Source organism: Schistocerca gregaria, chromosome 11, assembly GCF_023897955.1.
Source record: "Schistocerca gregaria isolate iqSchGreg1 chromosome 11, iqSchGreg1.2, whole genome shotgun sequence".
NCBI classification, from domain to species: domain Eukaryota; kingdom Metazoa; phylum Arthropoda; class Insecta; order Orthoptera; family Acrididae; genus Schistocerca; species Schistocerca gregaria.
Window position 1 is genome coordinate 144,753,972 of NC_064930.1, and position 21,817 is coordinate 144,775,788.

A 21,817-nucleotide genomic window follows, 5' to 3' on the forward strand; every position below is an offset into this window, starting at 1 on the left:
ATGCCTAGTAGAAGCCTAAAGTATTTTAGCTGAGACCTGGTGAAACACACAATTGTTAAATAAGAAGAAAGATAAGCTTTTACGAAGATGCCCATTAAAATTGTAATTGTCTTAAGTTCACGTATGTCCACACATCTGACCCTCCCATGTGCGACTCTTGATTAGCACTAAAAGAAGGCAATGATGGAGAGAAATGTTCCCAAATTGATGAATCAAATGTGTTCAGTTTGTTGAGATAGTGAATGATACTCCTAAAGATAAACCAAGTAAAGCTGGCTACTGTGAGATATCAGTGATTTATTAACTCCTTTTTTAAAACTACTGCTTAGTAGTACAAAATCCTTTTTTGCTTACAGATAAAAATCCTAGAATTTAATGAAGCTGTGGCCACACACAAATATTTGACATGTACTGGTTTGTATTTGCGAAAGATTTTTATAATACTGTGTGTTCAAAAACTTTTGGGAATCTTGGTGCCAGTATAAAGTAAATTGCACATACGATAAATAGCACAACAGCAAGTTGAAGCAATTCCTCTGATCTATGAGTTGTTGTTGTTGTTGTTGTTGTTGTTGTGGTCTTCAGTCCAGAGACTGGTTTGATGCAGCTCTCCATGCTACCCTATCCTGCGCAAGCTTCAAATCCCAGTACCTACTGCAACCTATATCCTTCTGAATCTGCTTAGTGTATTCATCTCTTGGTCTCCCTCTATGATTTTTACCCTCCACACTGCCCTCCAATGCTAAATTTGTGATCCCTTGATGCCTCAAAACATGTCCTACCAACCGATCCCTTCTTCTAGTCAAGTTGTGCCACAAACTTCTCTTCTCCCCAGTTCTATTCAATACCTCCTCATTAGTTATGTGATCTACCCATCTAATCGTCAGCATTCTTCTGTAGCACCACATTTCGAAAGCTTCTATTCTCTTCTTGTCCAAACTATTTATCATCCATGTTTCACTTCCATACATGGCTACACTCCATACAAATACTTTCAGAAAAGGCTACCTGACACTTAAATCTATACTCGATGTTAACAAATTTCTCTTCTTCAGAAACGCTTTCCTTCCCATTTCCAGTCTACATTTTATATCCTCTCTACTTCGACGGTCTATAAGTAGGGACAGGAAATAATTGCCAGTTTTAGCAATTTTATTAAATCACCATTCTGTATGAAATGTCACAAAGTGAGGCATTTCCCCAAGACAGCTATCAATTTGTTAATGAAAATTGCAGTTTCCAGCATTTTGTGCCATTGTCAATCTCCCTGTTGATTTTGATAGGATGATTTCTGAGTCACTCTTATAAATATTTTCGGGCCATGTTTTATTTTGTTTGCTTGGTATGAATAAAATAAAAATTAAATGCCTCACCATTGCGTATGACCATTTGGCAAAGCTACAGAATTAACTGTCACCATATAAATATTTCAGAGTGTCTTGACACCTAAAACAGAATATATGACAAATATTGGGGTACTCACAAATCTTTGAACACAAGTTTTAGGAAAAGTAAAGAAGTCCAAAAAATTAAATGTTCTGACCCAGAAGATGAAGATGGAATATCATCTCTTTGAGTAGACATATAAAACAACAAATCAGTTTTCATTGTTACAAAAATTGGAGACTATGAAAAAGATATAAAAGTGCATGCAGTCTATGCAACACAGTACATTGCCATGCTTGAGTGTAAGAAATAGAAAAAGGCGAAAAAAAAGAAACAGAATTTTTTGAAAAATTCTGGAACACACTGTAGAGGAAAATTCAATTGCGATTTGGGAAACTCAGTATCTTCGGACATATAAAGTCCAGGATAATAGATTACTTAAAGGAATCTTAGTGTTTCAGTAACAATAAAATTCTAAAATCAACAACCAGAGAAACTCGTGACTAGAGAGAATGTAACTGAAGAATACATTTTAAACATAAAAATTAAGAAAAGAACAACTTAATAGATTTTCAAAAAAATTGAGCCAACATGGAAGAAAATTCTCTCAACCCCAAAATTAACAGCAGAATGAAATAATGAAAAACTGGTGGGGAGATAGAGGAAGAACCTCATTTGAAAAAAATAATTCCTCTTCAATATTGTTTTACTGTGGCCCACAGATAGCTGGAGCCAATGCATCAAAGAAAATAAATCTAGTTGTGGACTTTGTATTTCCAAATTGAACACTTAAACAGCTACAAATCTGCAAATAGAATTCTTCTTAAAAACTGATGGAGAATATTTATTTATTCATTTATACATTCTTCACATTCACAACCTGTTATGTTAAAAACTTAACATAGGTCATCCGACTCACATTTTTGTGTATTATAAAAAGTGTACATAATAATCATTTAAACCTGCTACTAAGAAACATTTTTAAAATATGTACGTACTATATGATACTGTGAAAAAACATACTACTAAAACAAACAGGCAAAAAGGTAAAAGAAAGGAAACTTCTTCCTACTGCTTCAAAACTACACTTAACCCCTACATCTACCATTTCTTCCTTTGTTACTATTTTCTAATGCATTACTATACTCAACGTCCGTCCTTCTTTCCTGTGTTCCTCTTGTCGCCTTACAAACTGCACTGTATGCTCTACTTAAGAACCACACTGTATCAACTGTCTTGGTCAGGCAGAGCAGGCGGCCGCAAGACCAAGCTGATTGTTGGTGCAGCATCTTATGTCCCATATTACTCCCACCAATATAATTAATCCTCTACCTTCAAAATGATAACTCTCCTGTATTTTCTTGTGTTATTTCCCCCTCACCTTTCTGGTGCCGCACAATCTTGTCTCATCCTACCAACCATCCCCCCTCCCCCCCAATCCTCCTCCGTTCTATCCCAGTTCGCACCTGCTACATCCAGTCTCCTTCAATCCTTAGGCCCATCCCAGAACCTCTCCCTAGAGTCCACCTCTCTCCTCACCCCCCCACCACTCCCTGCACTCCTACCTTCTACATGCTTCCTGAAGCTCATAAGCCCAGCTACCCAGGATACCCCATTGTTGCCAGTTACTGTGACACCATTGAGGGAATCTCTGCTGTCGTAGACAGACACCTTCAACCTATTACCCGGAACCTACCCTCCTATACAAAAGATACCAACCATTTCCTCCGCCAACTCTTCACATTTCCTGTCTATTCACCACATGGTGCCCTGCTTGTCACTATTGATGCCACCTCCTTTTATATTAACATCGCTAATGTCCATAGCCTTACTGCTATTGAAAAATACCTTTCCCAATGCCTGACTGATTCCAAATCAACAACCTCGTTCAGAGTCGCCGTGACCAACTATTTCCTCACTTACAATTACTGTTCCTTTGAAGGCATTACCTACAAACAAATATGAGGTAGGACTACGGGCACTCGCATGGCACTGTTCTACGCCAACCTATTAGTGGGCCATCTAGAGGAATTCTTCCTAAAAATCCAGAATCCTAAACCTCTCTCCTGGTTCACTCATTGATGGCATCTTTCCTATCTGGATTGAGGGTGAGGACACCTTATCCACATTCCTCCAGAACTCAACAATTTCTCCACCATTTACATCACCTGGTCCTACTCAACCCAACAGGCCACCTCCCTACATATTGACCTCCACCTCAGACATGGCTACGTCTGTACCTCCGTCCACATCAAACCCATTAACCAGCAGCAATATCTCCACTTAGACAGCTGCTACCCGTTTCATACCAAGAAGTCCCTTCCGTACAGCGTAGCCACCCGCGGTCATCGCATCTGCAGTGACGACCAGTCCCTCTGTAAATATACCGAGGCTCTCACTGAGGCTTTTACAGACTAATTATCCTCCCAACATAGCACAAAAACAAATCTCCAGTGCCTTATCTTCCCAGTCGCACACCACCTCCAAAACCTTCACTGTCCAGCCACAGAGGAGCAATCCCATCTTAACTCAATGCCACCCAAGACTGGAGCAACTGAATTATGAGGGTGGTTTGAGAAGTTCTCAGAACGGGATAGAAGAAAAGTACTTACATCACTGAAACTTTTCGTTTTTCAATGTAGTCTCCTTGTATATTAATGCACTTGGTCCAATGATGTTCCTGTGCCTTGATTCCATCCCAAAAATAAGTTTCCTGCTGCAGCCCTGCAAAATAGTTGTCAATTCCGGCTATCAATTCTTCGTTTGAAGTGAGTCTTTGTGCGCCAAGAAAAATTTTCAGTTTTGGGAATAGATCGAAGTCTGACGGAGCTATATTAGGTGAATAAGGCGGATGTGGCAACAATTCGTACCTTAGTTCGTGTAATTTTGCCATGGTGACAGCACATGTGCGCGGGGCGTGCATTTTCTTGATGGAAGAGGACTTTCTTCCTTGCTAAATCTGGCCTTTTTTCACATCTTTTGTTGCAATTTGTCCAGGAGGTTAGCATAGTATTCTCCAGTAATTGTTTGCCCAGTGGGGGGAGAATCTACAAACAGAACCCCCGCCACATCCCAGAATACTGATGCTACGACCTTTCCTGCCGAAGGAATTGTCTTCGCTTTCTTTGGTGGCAGAGAATTGGCAGTTTTCCACTGCTTTGACTGTTTTGTCTCTGGGGTGTAGTACTGCACCGAAGTTTCATCTGTGGTCACAAACCGGCACAAAAAATCTTCATTTCTCCCAAAATGGGCCAAACATAGTTCCCATATGTCCATTCTCGTGCATTTTTGATTCAGCTTTGCGTTGCCGCACCCGTCTTGCAGATATTTTTTTCATTTCTAATTCTTGAGTTAAAATGCGATATACCCTTTCAGTTGACATCTGGCAAGGGTGAGCAATTTCACCCACTTTCAGTTGGTGATCCTCCGTGACATTTTTGTGCGCTTTTGCACTGATTTCTGGAGTAGTGACACATATTGGCCGACCACTGCACGGATCATCATCTAAGCTCTCCCGACCAAATTTAAATCCATTTGTCCACTGGGCGACAGTTGAATATGAAGGAGCAGAGTCCCCCAGTGTATTCTGGAAATCGGCACGAATGTCCTTTGGTTTCATACCTTTCTTTATGAGGTACTAAATCACTGCTTGAATCTCGGTTTTCCCCCCCATTTTCTCAAATAACTATGTGGGAACAACAATAGAGCTCTCTTCTGACAGCACTGACACGACACGTGTTTACAGGCAACAGTCCAATGAATATCGTGTCAACAACTCGTTGTGCTAGTGATGATTCCGAGAACTTTTCAAACTACCCTCGTACATTCTGAGTCCGGGTTTCAACTATCTCTCGTCGTGCCTCGAAATGAGAAATGTCCCGTCGACTTTGTCAGATGCTGATAACCCTGGATTACGTGTGTCTGCATCATCACTGTAATCGGACAACGTCTGATGCAAATCCCTTACTGCATATTGTACTAGACCTGGTAACAGCATAAAACACAAACAAGGCTGATGCACTCTGGTGGCCATTCTGCCTGTTGCAGAGGATTACAACTCTAAACAGTTTACGTAGCCACCGATGGTGTGTACGTGTAAAAAGTTAACACTGATGCCTGACAATATCTTGTCGGTGCTTAACCTTTTTTGTTAGTCAGTGTTCTAGCACTACTGAGGTTGCTATAGATTCTATGTATGAAATTGGTACAATCCATTTAGACACGAGCGTCGTCAAGGTCCTGGTCGACAGTGCCTGACCACCGTATAGGAGGGTGCACTTAAACTTTAGAAGGTTCCTTTTGCTTGAGAAATTGATTACACGATGCACTGTAACTCCTTAGTAGCTACATTTCTGTTAGCACTAACACGGTGGATGGTCTCGAAAACAATTTCATTCGGTGGTCACAGACCTCAGTTGTCATAAGTCCGACTGTACAGCATTTGCTAGCATACGGTTGAATTCCTCGTAAAGCCCTCCTTGGCCTTTCTGGATACTGTGACTGTTGTACTGTCAGATGCATCAGGTCGACTCTTCCTCAGTGCCCGCTCTACCTGGGGACTAAAACCTGCTTCATATGTTTGTAGTGCACAGTCCCAGAGCATGCCACATGTGTGATTGTCATTCGTCAGCCCTCTGATACATAGTATGTCCCCCATGATCTGACAGGTAATGTACCACTTTGCTTGATGACTGAAAAAAAATCTAGTTTGTAGTCTATCTCAGATACTAAGTAGTTCATTTTACATTCTGTAGTAAATTATTCATTTTGGTCTCAGTTCTAGGTATCCTTTGTAGCTCTAATTGAATGTCTTTCTATAACAAATGTAAGTTCCTCGGATCTTTACTGACTGAATATTGTGTTTGTCCATTTAAATAGTACCGCCACCCCGCCTGAGGTTGGCAACCGTGACAAGGCAGCCCCCAACTCGTCCCACCCTGGTAGCGGCCACAGCGAGGACGCCACCCTGGCGTCGGACAAAACGGTGTCGGCAGGCGACACAACTATTCCAGCATCCACATCCGATGTCACCGTCAACGATAGTGGCGGTGGCACTGGTATCGGCAGCGTGGGAACCACCGCGGGCTGTGCTGGCAGAGAGGTGGGCGAGGAGCAGCGCCCCAGCGACACTGGTTCTGCCATTACTGCCAGCACGAAGCCACCGTTCAGCTACACGGAGCTCATTGCTATGGCAATAGAGCATTCACCACACAGGTTGGCAACACTGCTATGAAGTCACTTCATGAATATACACTATAGCCTCCTTAATACGTGTGACCATAATTTGGCACTTCCTGTGATATCTCATACGTGTTGCAGACTGTCTTGGTGTTGTTTCTCGGTCATCAGCAACAAGATGATTTTACGCATTCCTTCACCTGTTCTCCTTGTTGGCTATCATAATATCTGATAATTGTCCTATCCGACATCAACGATGAGAACTTCTTTTTCTGTTGCCAGTTTTCTGACTGGCTCGATGTAACTGCCGCCACTTCATTTCCTGTGCCAGCCTCTTCTCCTTAGATCCTCATTTATTAGTTCGAAATATTCTAATCTGTCATGTGTGCGTGTGCGTGTATTGACAAAGGCCTTAATGACCAAAAGCTTTAATTGTGAGTGTCTTTTTGTTGTGCCTATGTGCAACTCAGCATCTGCGCTATATGGTGAGTAGCAACTTTCCTTCTCATAATATTGTTACATTCCATCCTGGAATTGTCATTGTTTGATTTTTTTTCTCTGAAAACTACATAGAACAGATAGTTAGGTACCCCACCATGATGGAAATAGTGGATCCAATGGCAACAAGTAGACTCGCCTGTCTGAGCATGTCCACATTGAAACTGGTATCAGTGACCATGACGCGGTTGTGGCAACAGTGATTACCAAAGTGCAAAGAACAACTAAACCATGAAGAAAGATGTATATGCTCCATAAATTAGATAAAATATCAGAAGTATCATATTTCGGTGAGGAACTTGAAACATTCAGCACAGGGCTGGAGCTTGTAGAGGACTCTAGCTCAATTTGAAAAGAATAGTTGACCATGTACTGGAGGGATATGTACCCAGGAGAAAAGTTCATAATGAGGGAACCTGCATGGAATACAGTCACTCTAAAGAAACTTCTAAAGAAATAGAAATTAGTGCATAATAGGCATAAAACAAAGCACAGGGTGATAGATAGGTAGATGCTGAATGAAACAAGTATGGCTGTCAGGAGAGGAATCCATGATGCGTGAATGACTACCATATCAGAATATTGTCGAGTGATCTTTCACAAAACCCGAAGAAATTCTGGTCACATGTAAAGGTCATTAGTGGTTCCAAAGTTAGTGTACAGTCACTTGGTGACAAAGCAGGAACTGAGATTGAGGATATCAAAGACAAGGCTGAAATGCTTAACTCCATTTTCAAATGTTCCATTACAAGGAAAACCCAGGAGGACTGCCCCAGTCCAATCCTTGCACCACTGATAAAAGATGAATGAAATAAGTATTAATGTCAGTGGCGTTCAGAAACAGCTGAATTGAATAAAATAGAACAAAGCTCCAGGGCCCGATGGACCCCTGTCAGATTATATACTGAATTTGCGACTGAGTTAGCCTCTCTTGTAACTATAATCTGTTGCATATCCCTCGAACAAAAAACAATGACCAGTTCTTGGAGAAAGGCATAGGTCACATCCATCTACAAAAGGGTAGTAGAAGTGATCGAGAAAACTACTGTCCAATATCCTTCTCATCGATTTCTTTTAGAATCTTAGAATATATTTCAAGCTCAGGTGTTTTGAACAGAACAACCTCATCAGTGCCAACCAGAATAGATTTTGAACACATCTTTCATGTGAAATGCAACTCTCACTTTTCTCACATAACATAATGAAAGCTTTGGATTGTGGCAGTCAAGTAGATGCAACCTTTCTTGTTTCCTGAAAAGCATTTGACTCAGTACTGCACCTACGCTTATTGTCAAAAATACGATCATATCGGGTATAGAGTGAAATTTGTGACTGGATTGAGGATTTTTTGGTGAGGAGGACACAGCATATTACCTTGGATGGAGAGTCATTGTCAGGTGTAGAAGTAACTTCAGAGTGCCCCAGGGAAGTGCGTTGGGACCCTTGCAGTTCATGTTGTATATTAATGACTTGCACACAATATTAATAGTAAGATCAGGCTTTTGCAGATGATGCAGTTATCTGTAATGAAGTACACACATCAAAAAAGTTTTGCATCACCTTTGTTCTGAAAGTTCCAGAACCTGTACAGAAAATTGGGATAGAGATCAACGTAAACATCATTCCCGTCGTCTTCATTGGTCGTGAAAGCCACACATTGCATGTTATATCACCCTACAGCCAGACCTTCAATGGTGGTGGTGGTCCAGGTTGCTGTACACTCCGGTACCTATAATACCCAGTAGCGCATCCTCTTGCATTGATGCATGCCTGTATTCGTCGTGGCACACTATCCACATTCATCAAGGCACTTTTGGTCCAGATTGTCCCAGTCCTCAATGGCGATTCGGTGTAGATCCCTCAGAGTGGTTGGTGGGTCACGTCGTTCATAAACAGCCCTTTTCAATCTATCCCAGGCATGTTCGATAGGTTCCTATCTGGAGAACATGCCGACCACTATAGTCGATTGATTTCGTTATCCTGAAGGAAGTCATTTACAAGATGTGCACGATGGAGGCACGAATTGTTATCTGTAAAGATGAATGCCTCGCCGATATGGTTGCACTATCAGTCGAGGGATGGCATTCATGTATTGTACAGCCATTACGGCGCCTTCTGTGATCACCAGTGACGTACATCGGCCCCACATAATGCCACCCCAAAACAGTGGGGAACCTACATCTTGTGCACTTGCTGGACAATGTGTATAAGCCGTTCAGCCTGACCGGCTTGCTTCCAAACACGTCTCCAATAATTGTCTGGTTGAAGGCATACACAACACTCATCGGTGAAGAGAATGTGATGCCAATCCTGAGTGGTCCATTGGGCATGTTGTTGGGACCATTTGTACCGCACTGCACGGTGTCGTGGTTGCAAAGATGGGCCTCGCCATGGATGTTGGTATTGAAATTGCGGATTGTGCAGCCCATTGTGCACAGTTTGTCATTACACGACATCCTGTGGCTGTACGAAAAGCATTATTTGACATGGTGGCATTGCTGTCAGGGTTCCTCCGAGCCATATAATCCGTAGGTAGCGGTCATCCACTGCAATAGTAGCCCTCGGGCGGCCTGAGCGAGGCATGTCATCGACAGTTCCTGTCTCTCTGTATCTCCTCTGTGTCCGAACTACATCGCTTTGGTTCACTCAGAGACGCCTGGGCACTTCCCTTGCTGACACAAAGTAACAAGGCGGACGTGATCAAACCGTGGTATTGACCGCCTAGGCACGGTTGAACTACAGACAACACGAGCCGTGTACCGCCTTCCTAGTGGAGTGATTGCAACTGATCGGCTGTCAGATCCCTGCCATTTAATAGGTGCTGCTCATACATGGTTGTTTACATGATTGGGTGGGATTAGTGACATCTCTAAACACTTGAAAGGACTGTGTCTGTGATACAATATCCAGTCACCGTCGATTTTCAGTTCTGGGAAATGGGGTGATGTAAAACTTCTTTTGATGTGTCTTTTATCTGAGAGAAGCTGCGTAAATATTGCGTCAGTTATTAAGGTTTCAACACGGTGCAGAGATTGGCGACTTAGTCTAAATGTTCAGGAATGTAAAATAGTGTACTTTGCAGAACGCAAAATGTAGTACCATACAACTATAATATCAGTGACTCACTGTTGTAACCGACCAATTGGTGTAACGCTTAGCAGGGATATGAAATGGAGTGATCACATAGATTCAGTTGTGGGTAAAGCATGTGGTAGACTTCAGATTATTGGTAGAATACTGGGAAAGTGCAATCAATCAACAAAGTAGATTACTTGCAAATTGTCTACATCTACATCCACATCCATACTCTGTAAGCCACCCGACAGTGTGTGGCGGAGGGTACCTTGACTACCTTTATCGGTTCTCCCTTCTATTCCAGTCTCGTATTGTTCGTGGAAAGAAAGATTGTCGGTATGCCTCTGTGTGGGCTCTAATCTCTCGGTGTGACCAGTTCTAGAATATTTCTGTAGTGTGTGGGACCTGTACCAGATAGGACTGAGGGATAATGAACATATACAAAGAGGGGCAGCATGAATGGTCACTGGTTTGCTAATGACAGTGTGTGTCACAGAGATACTGAAGAAACTGAAATGGAAGACTCTTGAAGATAGACGTAAACTATCTTCAGAATGTCTACTAACGACGTTTCGAGAACTGGTTTCAAATGATTACTCTAGGAACTCTCCTCCCATAGGGATTGTTAGGGTAAGATTAGAATAATTAGTGCATAGACAGAGGCATTCAGTCAGTCATTCTTCCTGTGATCAATACATGAATGGCATTGGAAGAAACCCTAATAACTGGCACAGTGGGACATCCCCTGCAACATGCCTCAGAGTGGTTCACACAGTGTAGATGCAGAGGACGTTGCTATTGACTAAATCATGTGTCCCGTACTCTGAATATTTGCTGTCATTCACTGGTGAGATCTTGTGGTGTGGGCTGTGATTGGCTGACAAAAGTGCTTGTCAATCTCCATTTCAGTGCTTTGGAAACTACTTTGCATATTTGGTTGAATTCATGTTTATACTCTTGTAATAAAGAAGGTACATTGTACGTGTTACTGTGCATCAAAGATATTTCCAAAACACATGCCTTTTTTCTGGATTTCATTTCATAAAGTGCTGGGCGGTTCTATGCTGGTGCATAAAACCATCACCGTTCCTAAGGATTGATAAGTTTTAGAGCTCCGAGTGAAAGTATATTGTCACTTAACTCCGGAAAAAAGTACTTACACCAGGTGTATAGTGTATTTTCACCCGAGAGGGAAAAGTGTTTAACTGAGAAATCAAGGAAGTCTGTGGTCTACACACACACACACACACACACACACACACACACACCCTATAACAGAATGTCATATCTTCATGGTCCACAAAGTTACAGTCAAATAAAATCAGACAGCACAATATTGACAACAGTGCTTCTCATCAACTTCACAGGAGGGGAATCTTCAAAACAACCATTTATTTTTCCAACCATACAAAGTGGGGACTTGACAGACACACACACACACACACACACACACACACACACTTAGTGAAGATAAGAAAATGTGCTCTCTGCCCCTAGTTTTAACTCGGGTTATGCTGTAGGTGGTTTGAATTGTGATGTTTGCTTTTGTCTGTCCGGCAGGAGGGCACTACTGCCACAGATCCACGCCTACATCTCGAGCCACTTTCCGTACTACGGGCCGAACCAGAAGGGGTGGCAGATGGCAATCAAGAACAGACTGTCGAGCAGCAAGTGCTTCGTCAAAGTGCCGCAGGAAGTGGACAGGCGCAAGGGGAACTACTGGATGGTCGGTGAGTGTTACGGCCGGCGGCAGAGTGGCTGGACATCGCCTCGCCTCGCCTCGCCTCCTCCCCTTTTCCTGCCTCCGGGTACATACAGTGATTGAGTAGTCGCGAGCTTTTGACTGAGCACTCCGTGGCCACTGTCAAGTTGAATGACTGCCGACAGCCTGCAGCTGTTATGCCCTTACGTACTCGGGCTGCCAGCCAGGGCATAACTTGTCTCCGTGTCATTTACGACGACGGCCGAGTTTCAGTTCGTTCTGCGCATCTGACGTCACAAAACGCAGTCGGCCAATGAACAGAGAACGACGTTTCCAGAGCTCGATTGCAGTGCACAGCACGAACGAGTGTGTTCAGTTTTAGAAACGTTCAGTCGTAATTAAAGTAATTGAACAAAAGCAATGTCTTGATAGCAGACTTTCTCTTATAGAAAGTTTGGAAAAAGCATTCTTTATACCAGTTGCTTCATATTCTATTAATTAATTAAACAAAACTAGCAATAAGCCTCCTAATTCAGGCGATAGCAAGGAAAGGTGTTTATATCATTCTCACGAACCGCTTTTTTGCAATAAAGAACAGCAATAATTATTTCCTCTTGTACTTCTACGAAACGTCAGTAATTCATAGTCCTACGAACAGTGTTTGTCGGTATTTTCCGTGATGTATATAATCCTCCAGGAGTTTGAATAAACCATGAGCTGCCGAGTGCAAGGTTCAGATTTCAAACCCTGTTAGATGCCTAATATTTAAAAACAATATCTAAGTGTCTTACTTCATGAATTTCATTCGTTTGAATGTAATTTCTTGAAATTTCTAATAAGTTTTCGGTTTTTCTAATTTTGTCCTCCAATATTTCTTTTCACAGCAATTAAAAACAATGAAAAGGCACATATACAATATTCATGTTATCTGTTTTGTTTCCATATCTTCTCTTCCGCAGTCGCTGATTTACTATTCGTATTGAGATATATTCTTTTGCGACAGTATTAATAGTATTATTTAGAGCAGAATTTCAGCTTGTACGTTGCCGAGCTACTTGTTTGTCTGACACAATTCTTTGCTTCGCTGCTTTGGCAATGTCATATTCAATGTTTTTGTCTACCTATGTTTTGGCAAGTATTTGCTGTCCGTTGTGACAAACACAAATTGTTTGTGCACTGCGCCCCACTGACAATTTATTTTAGTTTCTATGTTTTATTAAGTCCACAATTCATTTTTTGTGTACTTCTCCAACTTTGTTTTAATCAGAACATTTTAGAAAAAAGCTAAATGACTCTGGTATAAATAAATGTTTTATTACAGTCTCGAAAGACTGAATATTTGTTAATATTACATACAACACGTATCTGGTACTTAAATTGAATGAGATATTGATAAACAGTAAATTTTATATGAAACTTTATGGCAACTAAAATCGACCATACGGGAAGTATACGCTATGGACTTTTACCTCTGCAAACTCTTCAAAATTTCGTGCAGTGGTTTACTACATTTAATTCTGCACAATAACTGGGCTGAATATCGAAACAAAATTAAGTTAGTAATGGGGGGGAAGGTATCAGTCAAGATGATGTGTAAAAAATCAAATTTTTGGGCCAAATAGTTTTTGTGAAATCGAATTATAAAGTGTGTCAAAGCAGTCGGAACACCGGGTGTCTGCACAGGCGAGCAGTGCAGTGATGACAAAATCGTGCACAGCGCGTAATGCGGGGAGCACGTCTCTGTGGGAGCGAAAGCGTTAATGCGGCCCTGGTGGATTTACTTCATAAACTGCGCGCTCCCCCCTAAATGTAGGTTTGCAAACAATACTATACTATGGTACTGCTTCTCTTGATGCGTGCATCGTTTGCAACTGGCAACGCAGCAATCCCACGCGACTGGGTGGGCGTGCGCGAGCTGCCAAGATAAAAGAATTGAACTATAGTGCCGTATACGGACACACATTGATTCCACATTCGATGCGCCCACTTCAACCTCACGGACTGGCTGTTGCTTTATGGCTGCGGGTTCACAGTGAAGTGTCTTTGATCTGCAGTTATCAGGAAATGTTTGTTTGAATCAGCATCCCAGAAGTTGATCTGACCTTATTATATACACTGACAGAAATTGTTACACTATGAAAATCTGCAACGGATCCTATCAGGGTGACACTCCAGTAATTCTTGGCATGTGCTTAAATTTTCATTTGTATCCTTCCTTATTTCCAGTACTGAAAAGGACAGTTTTTACAGGTGAAGAATAGCATAAGCAGCTGGTGGTCATTGGACATGTGCAGCGTTACTGGAACTTTTATGTTGAAGGTGACAACACAGCACGTCCAGAGGCGGTACACGTACAGTATGTCACCGTCTTTCAGAATTGGAGAAAAAGTGAATCACTGGCACGACGGACACGGGAGCATCGAGCTGACAGTTTTCACAGACAGCCGGTTGTAGTGAAATGACTGCAGAGTGAGTGGTGACGAGATGGACTCAGTGGTGACGAGTTGAACTCGGATCGACACTGTAACAGGAAGAGCAGGCACGGATTTTTGCAGAACGACTACACCACAAGAAGTCATAGGATTGTCCAATTGCCTCTCATGAACGAATGGAAGGCAGCATCTGAAATCTGGGTAGAGGGTCCAGGCAGAGGGTCACCACAAATGCTGAGGAACAGTTTACTGGGAGCTGGGTCGAGACCTCAATTTACCATGTGTTGTGCACAACTAACGCCATATCGTGGACAACAGAGACTTGCACAGTGTAGAGCCAGACTGAACTGGCACACCGAATGTTATTTTGTTGTGGTGTTGGGAGATGAGTCTTTCTTGTTTCTGTGGTGGTCAGATTGACACCAGTTTATACATAGACTGCCTGGTGAAAGGTCACAGGAAGCCGTGCTCCTCTAGACCCACATCTCTCCAACTGTTGGAATCGTGGTGTGGGGAGTTACTGTATAGAACAGGGTTATTTGTTGTTGTAGAAGGGAGGCTGTTGTGATATCTTTCCTGACCTATGTAACAAATGACATTGTCTAGCAAAATAATGAAAAATCTCTCACTTAAGTTCTTACAGAAAATGCCTTGAAAAATCTACAGGTCACTGAGGGTAGCCCCCAGGGGGCTCGCCGCTCTTTGCCAGCAACCGTGGGGCCCCAGCCTTTGCGGCATCTTTTCCCTCGTGTGCTGCTCGTCTGTCTTCATGCTGTTCTTTTTCCCCCTTCTTGGGTAACATTCTGGGATGTTTTTGGAAATGTATTCTGCATACTCAGTAGCCAATGTCAGTACAGTCTCTCCACTGTTGTTTTTTTTCCTGCTTTCTTTTTCTACCTTTGTTCCCCTTCTCCTGTCCTTCCTTCGCTCTGGCATATTGGGTTCCTGTTTTTCTTCTTCCTCCCTGTGTGCTCCTGAAGGCCAGCCCATGCATTTGAGGTGACTGGGTAATGCGTAGTACCCGGCCCCAGGTAGGGTTCGCACTTACAGATGTTACAGGACAGGCCCATTGAGGGGTGATAGCCGGAGCTGCTACCTTCCCAAATTGGCGATTGATCCCTCTGTTTGGGAGCTGTGACCTGAGGTGTGAATACACCTGAGGTGGGTCCACCCCATTCTGAGCCCCCCCTCACCCCCTGTTAGAAGCAGCATGCCATTGGAGTCTCTGGCAGTCATGCGGGATATTTTTCAATGAGCCCATCATTTTCTGCAGTCGGCGTCTACTAAACGTAAACAGAATGAGGCTAATGATACAGACACACTCCCAGCTGAACCTCAGTTCCTCATTGTTTGACGTACTGAAGACGGTCAGTCCTTTGCTACAGTAAATCCATTTGTTATTCAGGAAGGTGTTGATGCAGTTGCTGGCCCTGTGAAATCCTCTTGTTTACGCAGTGGCACTTTGCTTCTGGAGACTACTCCTGATTCTCAAGCACAACAACTGCTTACAGCTCTGCTCCTCCACTGCTGTCGTCTTCCTGTTGAGGCCCATTGAATGCGGAATTCTTCCCTGGTGTTATTTACACCAGTTGACATAAACGTGTTCTGGGTTTGGTACCGCATCATAATGTAAAAACTACTGATGCTGGAGAACAACCAACGTTTCGGCCACGATTGCTGCGGCCTATTTCTGGGTCTACTGGTGTGTTCTAGCTATGCAGTGTCCTTTATATTTTGTTGTTAGTGTTCACTGCGCATGCCATTACGTCATAATTTTAAAAAGGTTGTTAGTTTCATTGGTCACTTAAGCAAGAAGGAGAGGGAACTTTATTTTAATAGGTTATATGCGGTGGAGGGAGAACGTGACCTCTGTTGTCTATTGGCTCTTGTGTTATGTACCGTGATTGGTGGCCACCGTCGAATGAGGAGTTGTCTGCTGTTTACCAACTGCTGGACGTCGTCAGTCACTCGCCGATGGTGCTCGTGCCTCGTGTTGACAGTGTGGTCTGTTGGGCTCTGACTGCTGACAGCCGAGATGGGGCAGGCCTGAGTCCGTCCTCCCTGTTCATGTTGTTAAGGTGTTTGAGTATTTCAATGGCCTCTCTTATTTTGCGTTTTGTCATAATTGGCTGCTTGGTCAACACATAGGCTCCGCTGAATTTTATTTCTTTTCTGCAGTCTTGGTGATGTTCTGCCATTGCGGATTTGTTGTCTTGCCCTAGACGAATATAACACTCGTGTTCCCGCATGCACGTTGCTATTGGCTTAACAGTCTTGCCGATGTATGCCTCTCCACCAGGCTGCCTGATGGTCTGACTTAGGCAGAAATCCAGACGTACCCCTCTGATCAGAGTGTCATTGCAGGCCTTTCAGTGGTGAAAAAGGGAGATGCATCATTAGTTCCCACTTGTTGTTCTTGTTGTGTTGTTGTTTTCAGTCCTGAGACTGGTTTGATGCAGCTCTCCATTCTACTCTATCCTGTGCAACCCTCTTCATCTTACAAGTAACTATTTGCAACCTACATGCTTCTGAACCTGCATACTATATTCATCTCTTGGTCTCCCTCCACGCTTCCCTTGATGCCTCAGAAGGTGTCCCTCCAACCAGTCCCTTCTTCTAGTCACGTTGCACTTCAAATTCTTCTCCTCCCCAATTCTACTCAGTACCTCGTCATTCATCGTCCATGTTTCACTTCCGTGCATGGCTACACTCCATAAAAATACTTTCAAAAAAGACTTCCTGACACTTAAGCCTATACTCGATGTTAACAAATTTCTCTCCTTCAGATATGCTTTTCTTGCCATTGCTAGTCTACATTTTATATCTTCTCTACTTCGACCATCATCAGTTATTTTGCTCCCCAAATAGCCAAACTCGTCTACTACTATAAGTGTCTCATATCCTAACCTAATTCCCTCAGCGTCACCTGATTTAAATTGGCTACATTCCATTACTCTCATTTTGCTTTTGTTGATGGTTGTCATACATCCTCCTTTCAAGACACTGTCCATTCTGTTCAACTGCTCTTCCAGCTCCTTTGCTGTCTCTGCCAGAATTAGAATGTCATTGGCAAACCTCAAAGTTTTTATTTCTTCTCCGTTGATTTTTATTCCTACTCCAGGTGTTGCCAAAACCTGTCAGAGGGGTTGCTCTCTTGGCTGACCTTTTCAGCCACTTAACCTTTTCTGCCTTAACTCAGAAGCACCCACATTCCTTTCCGACTCCACTCGCACATATTCCCATTTGGACCTCTCCTTTTGCACTGCCCACCTTGCCTGTGATCTCGAGCTGTCTGCTCTCTGACACATACTCAAGAACCATTTCCCACATGTGTTATCTGGTTTGCTGACTCCTACCCCCAACTACATTCATACCCAAATGACAGTTTTCTAAGGCTGACTGGGTGCTTTGCTCTTCCCTGGGGAGCTCTGACGAATGACATTCCCCAGTTGCAATAACCAGGTAGCATATCTTACAAACAATATCCTTACCACTGCAGAACGTTCCATTCCTGGCCCTTCCTCTTTAATGCACCAGGTCCCACTGCCTTGGTGGACTGAGGCGAGCTGCGATGCGATGGATGCATGGGTACATGCTCTCCGCATTTTCACCATCATCTCACGATGGCATACTGTAGTTGCATGTGCAATGTCGTTGCATTGTTCAGTATTGCAGAAAAGCTAGTTTGATTTCCTTTACTAGTTCTTTAACTGTTCCACACCATTATCTGTCATGTGGACCAACCTCCGACAGGTGTCTGAAATGAAGGTCCATTTCCCAATTTCTGACCCACAGCAGCAGATGTCCTAGTGGACCCCTACTGCTATCTCCAACACCTTGGGCTGCTATTTTTGCAGATATTTGGAGCTACACCCACTAACACTTTGCCTTCCTGCACCAGAAACCAGTGGAGGAGACTCAGGTGATACCCTTCTCTTCTCAGAATTGTGAGCACTACAATGCCACCTTTCCTATGAGGGAGCTATATCGTGCTCTCACTTCATCCCGATACTCCACCTCAAGGCCGGGCATTGTTCATGTTCAGATGTTACGAACCTTTTTCTAGCGAGCAAGCACTTTTTCCTTCATACAATCACGTTTGGGTACAGGGCACACCTCCCAGACACTGGTGTGAAACCACTGTCATACCCAAACCTAAGCCCGACAAGGACAAACACCTTCGCCTCATTTCCCTCACCAGCTGTGTTTGCAAGGTGATGGAATGTGTGACTCATGCCCAGCTGGTATCGTGACTTGAGTCTCGCAATTTACTAACCAGTGTACAGTGTGGATTTTGAGCATGCCGTTCCGCGGTTGACAGTCTCGTTGGTTTGTCAATCCACATCAAAAATGGTTTTCTGCAGAAATGCGAGTCTGTGCACATGTTTTTCGATTTGGGGAAATCCAGCTACACCTGCTGGAGGACTGTTATCCTCCATACTCTCTACACGTGGGGCTTCTGTGGCCGCATGCCCTGTTTCTGTCAGGAGTTCTTAAAAGACTGAGTTTTCAAAATAAGTGTGGGTTCTGCCTTGATGGACACCTTTATCCAGGAAAACCACGTGCCTCATGGTTAGGTTCTTACTGTACTCTTCTTTACTATCGCCATTAACTGTATTATGGGTTGTCTCCGGCCAGGCATCTCCAGTTCTCTTTTCGTTGACAGGTTTTGCGATTTATTGCTGTGCTCCATAGACTTGTCTCCTGGGGTGGCACCTTCAGCGATGTCTCGATCGTCTTTACTCGCAGAGCATTGACAGTGGCTTTAGTTTTCCCACTGGCAAAACAGTTTGAATTTTTGGTGGCGCAGTTGGTTTCATCCACTGTGTTTGGCCCGTTGCTCTTCCATTCGTTGAGACTACAAAATTCCTGGGGGTCGTGCTAGCTGGAAACTTTCTTGGTCATCCCACATTTCTTACCTGGCTGCCTGCTGTTTAAGTGATCCCTGTGTATCCTACGTGTCCTGAGCAGTACTTCCTGGTGAGCGGATCGGACCACCGTCCTCCATTTGTATCAGACCCTTGCCTGTTCGAAAGTAGACTACGGGTGTTTCATTTGTGCATCTGCATGTCCGTCCCCCGTATGCCGTATCAATACTACCCACCACTGTTGCATCTGTTCGGTCATTGGCGTCTCTTACACTAGCCTGTTTGAGAGTCTGCACGCCGAAGCAGCCGAGCTACTGAAGTGGTACCTCCGTGACGCAGATAGGCATCCTGTTAGTATTCTATGCCTGGCCATCTATCCTGTAGCCTCCTTTGTTGATGACTCCTTTGATTGCAGTAGGCGACGCGTCCCTCTTCTCTGTTGTGGCCTGGAGTTTGCTTTTGGCCCTTGCTTCGGCAGCTTAACTTCGCGATATCTGCCACTTTTCTAATGGGAGTGAACCCGTCACCACCTTGGCTTCATGCAGTGGCCTGTGTTCACCTTAGCCTTCATTTGCTTCCAAAAGACACTACTCCAACCTCGCTCTATTGCCACAAGTTCCACGATCTTCACACACAACTTCCCGATAGTACCTTTGTGTACACTGATGGCTCTGACTGACAGTGGTGTCAGCTGTGCCTCCGTCATTGGCACCGAAAGTTTTTTGTATCGGCTTCTGGAATGCTGCTCGGCATTTACAGCGGAGCTCTTCGTCCTGTACCAGGCCGTGCAGTACGTGCAGCGAAACAGGCTTTTCAACTGCATCATCTGCTTCGACTCTGTGCCCTTCGGTGCCTCTGTGTGCTGTACGCCGTCCGTCCCTTAGTGCAGCAGGTACAGGAAAGCTGGCACTTGATGGAGCCACTGTGATGTTTATGTGGGTTCCTGGTGGTGTCGGTCTGACGAGAACGAGGCTGCTAACGTTACTGCCGAAGCTAGAGTCCTCGTACCTCGGCCCACTAGTTATTACATTCCCTCTGATGATCCCTGTATTGCCGTCTGTCAGCAGATGGTATCTCCTTGCCATCGTGACGGGTTCTCCCTTTGTGGAAAGAAGCTCTGGGGAATTAGGTCTCTCCCATCAGCTTGGAAGATATCCTTTCAGCCCGAGGAGATCATTTTAGGTGCGTTGCATATTAGGTGCTGTCTTTTTAGTCGTCACCATTTGTTAAGTGGTGCTCCCCCACCACTGTGTGCTCACTGCCCTGAACCTCTGAACCATTCCCTTACGTTCTCATTAATGTATGCCATCTGAATTATTGTCTGTTTTAGCGAACAATGCATGGGATACTAACCACATTTTACTTCTTATCTGTCATAGCAGTATGGCAATGGACATTCAATATTTAGTTCAGGATCTCCATTTCTCTACGGCATATTTAATGGTCCCTTCTCCAAGTCCCTGTTGTTAGCTGTCTTTCCTTCCATCAGTTGGGCTTAACGAGTAGTCGTTTTTAATTCCTTTTTTTTCTTCGTGTTCTATAGTTCTGACTGAGGCGTGTATGACCCTGGTCGTTTTTGCATCCTAAAACAAAACACAAAACACAAACAAAACAATGGCTACGTGAATACATTATAGATTCGATGATATTGGTGCACCCTGTCATACCTCGACTGGCCAACCAAATGCTCCATTTTTAAGCCCATGGGCATGTTCAGACTTTCTGGCACCTTGGATGAAATCTTGTAACCAACATCGCCGCAGCTTGATACGTGGCTTCAGCTGGATATGGCATACCTGAAGAAACTTATGGATATTCTTCCTCACTGAAATGAGGCCATTATCATGGCTGGAGCTGATAGTACACGGTAATTGTGTGACGTCTTTGGGCCATTTTTTTTCTCCCCCGTTTGGGTATTGTGTTATGATTTGCCAGTGAATATGTAAGTCTGCAGGCTTTTTGGGTTGTTGATGTTGAGGGTAAGATATTGTTAATTTTAACAATGTGTCGGCTTCCTCTTCACTTTTTTCGTACACATTTGTTGTTTTGACACCTTTGATGGTATCTTCTTCAAATTTTTTTCATTTTCGCAGTTATCTGGACACTGTCAAATCCAGTGTCATATTCGCTTCTAAAAGGGAATTTTACTGCAGTTGCTCTGAATGTCAAGAGTTATGGTGGTATGCTAACCACATTTTTCAATCAGTGTAAAATAAACCGTTTTTCTGGCAGTAAAGGGAAGCACCTGATAACCTCAAACCATGGGAGTGGTTGGTGGGTGATTGTAGCTAAGTGTGTATAAGCACAACTGAGAAGACAGTAAGAGAGTGAAATAATGAGGACAAACATTTCATGCAATTAAAACAATGTGGAAATATGTGGTAGAAATACGTGTGGTAATGATGTAGATACCAACAACTTAGGGGTGCTAGCCAAGGAGTGCAACATTAATAGAACAAAAGCCCAAGAAATGGCTGAAATCTCCTTAGAACACAAGTAATTTCAATAGACATGGCAGCTATAGGCTCCCAGTTTTGTGGCTTCACCACCATCAAATAAGTAAATACTTGTGGTACATGAAGAATACAAACAACTAAGAGGAAGCCACTTCCGCAGAAAGAGAATAATATTTTGGTAAATGTTCTCCCACTCTTTCTCATTTTATCACTAGTTATCCC

The 21,817-nt window shown here is 43.5% G+C and overlaps 1 protein-coding gene across 1 annotated transcript in view; it reads left to right on the top strand.

Moving 5' to 3' along the window:
* Window positions 1–21,817, top strand: part of LOC126295266 (uncharacterized) — a 710,311-nt gene that overhangs the window by 182,304 nt on the left and 506,190 nt on the right. The window contains exons 14-15 of the mRNA XM_049987689.1: window positions 6,265–6,600; window positions 11,698–11,867. Coding sequence (XP_049843646.1) covers window positions 6,265–6,600; window positions 11,698–11,867 — 506 coding nt within the window. The remainder of the gene's footprint in view (window positions 1–6,264; window positions 6,601–11,697; window positions 11,868–21,817) is intronic.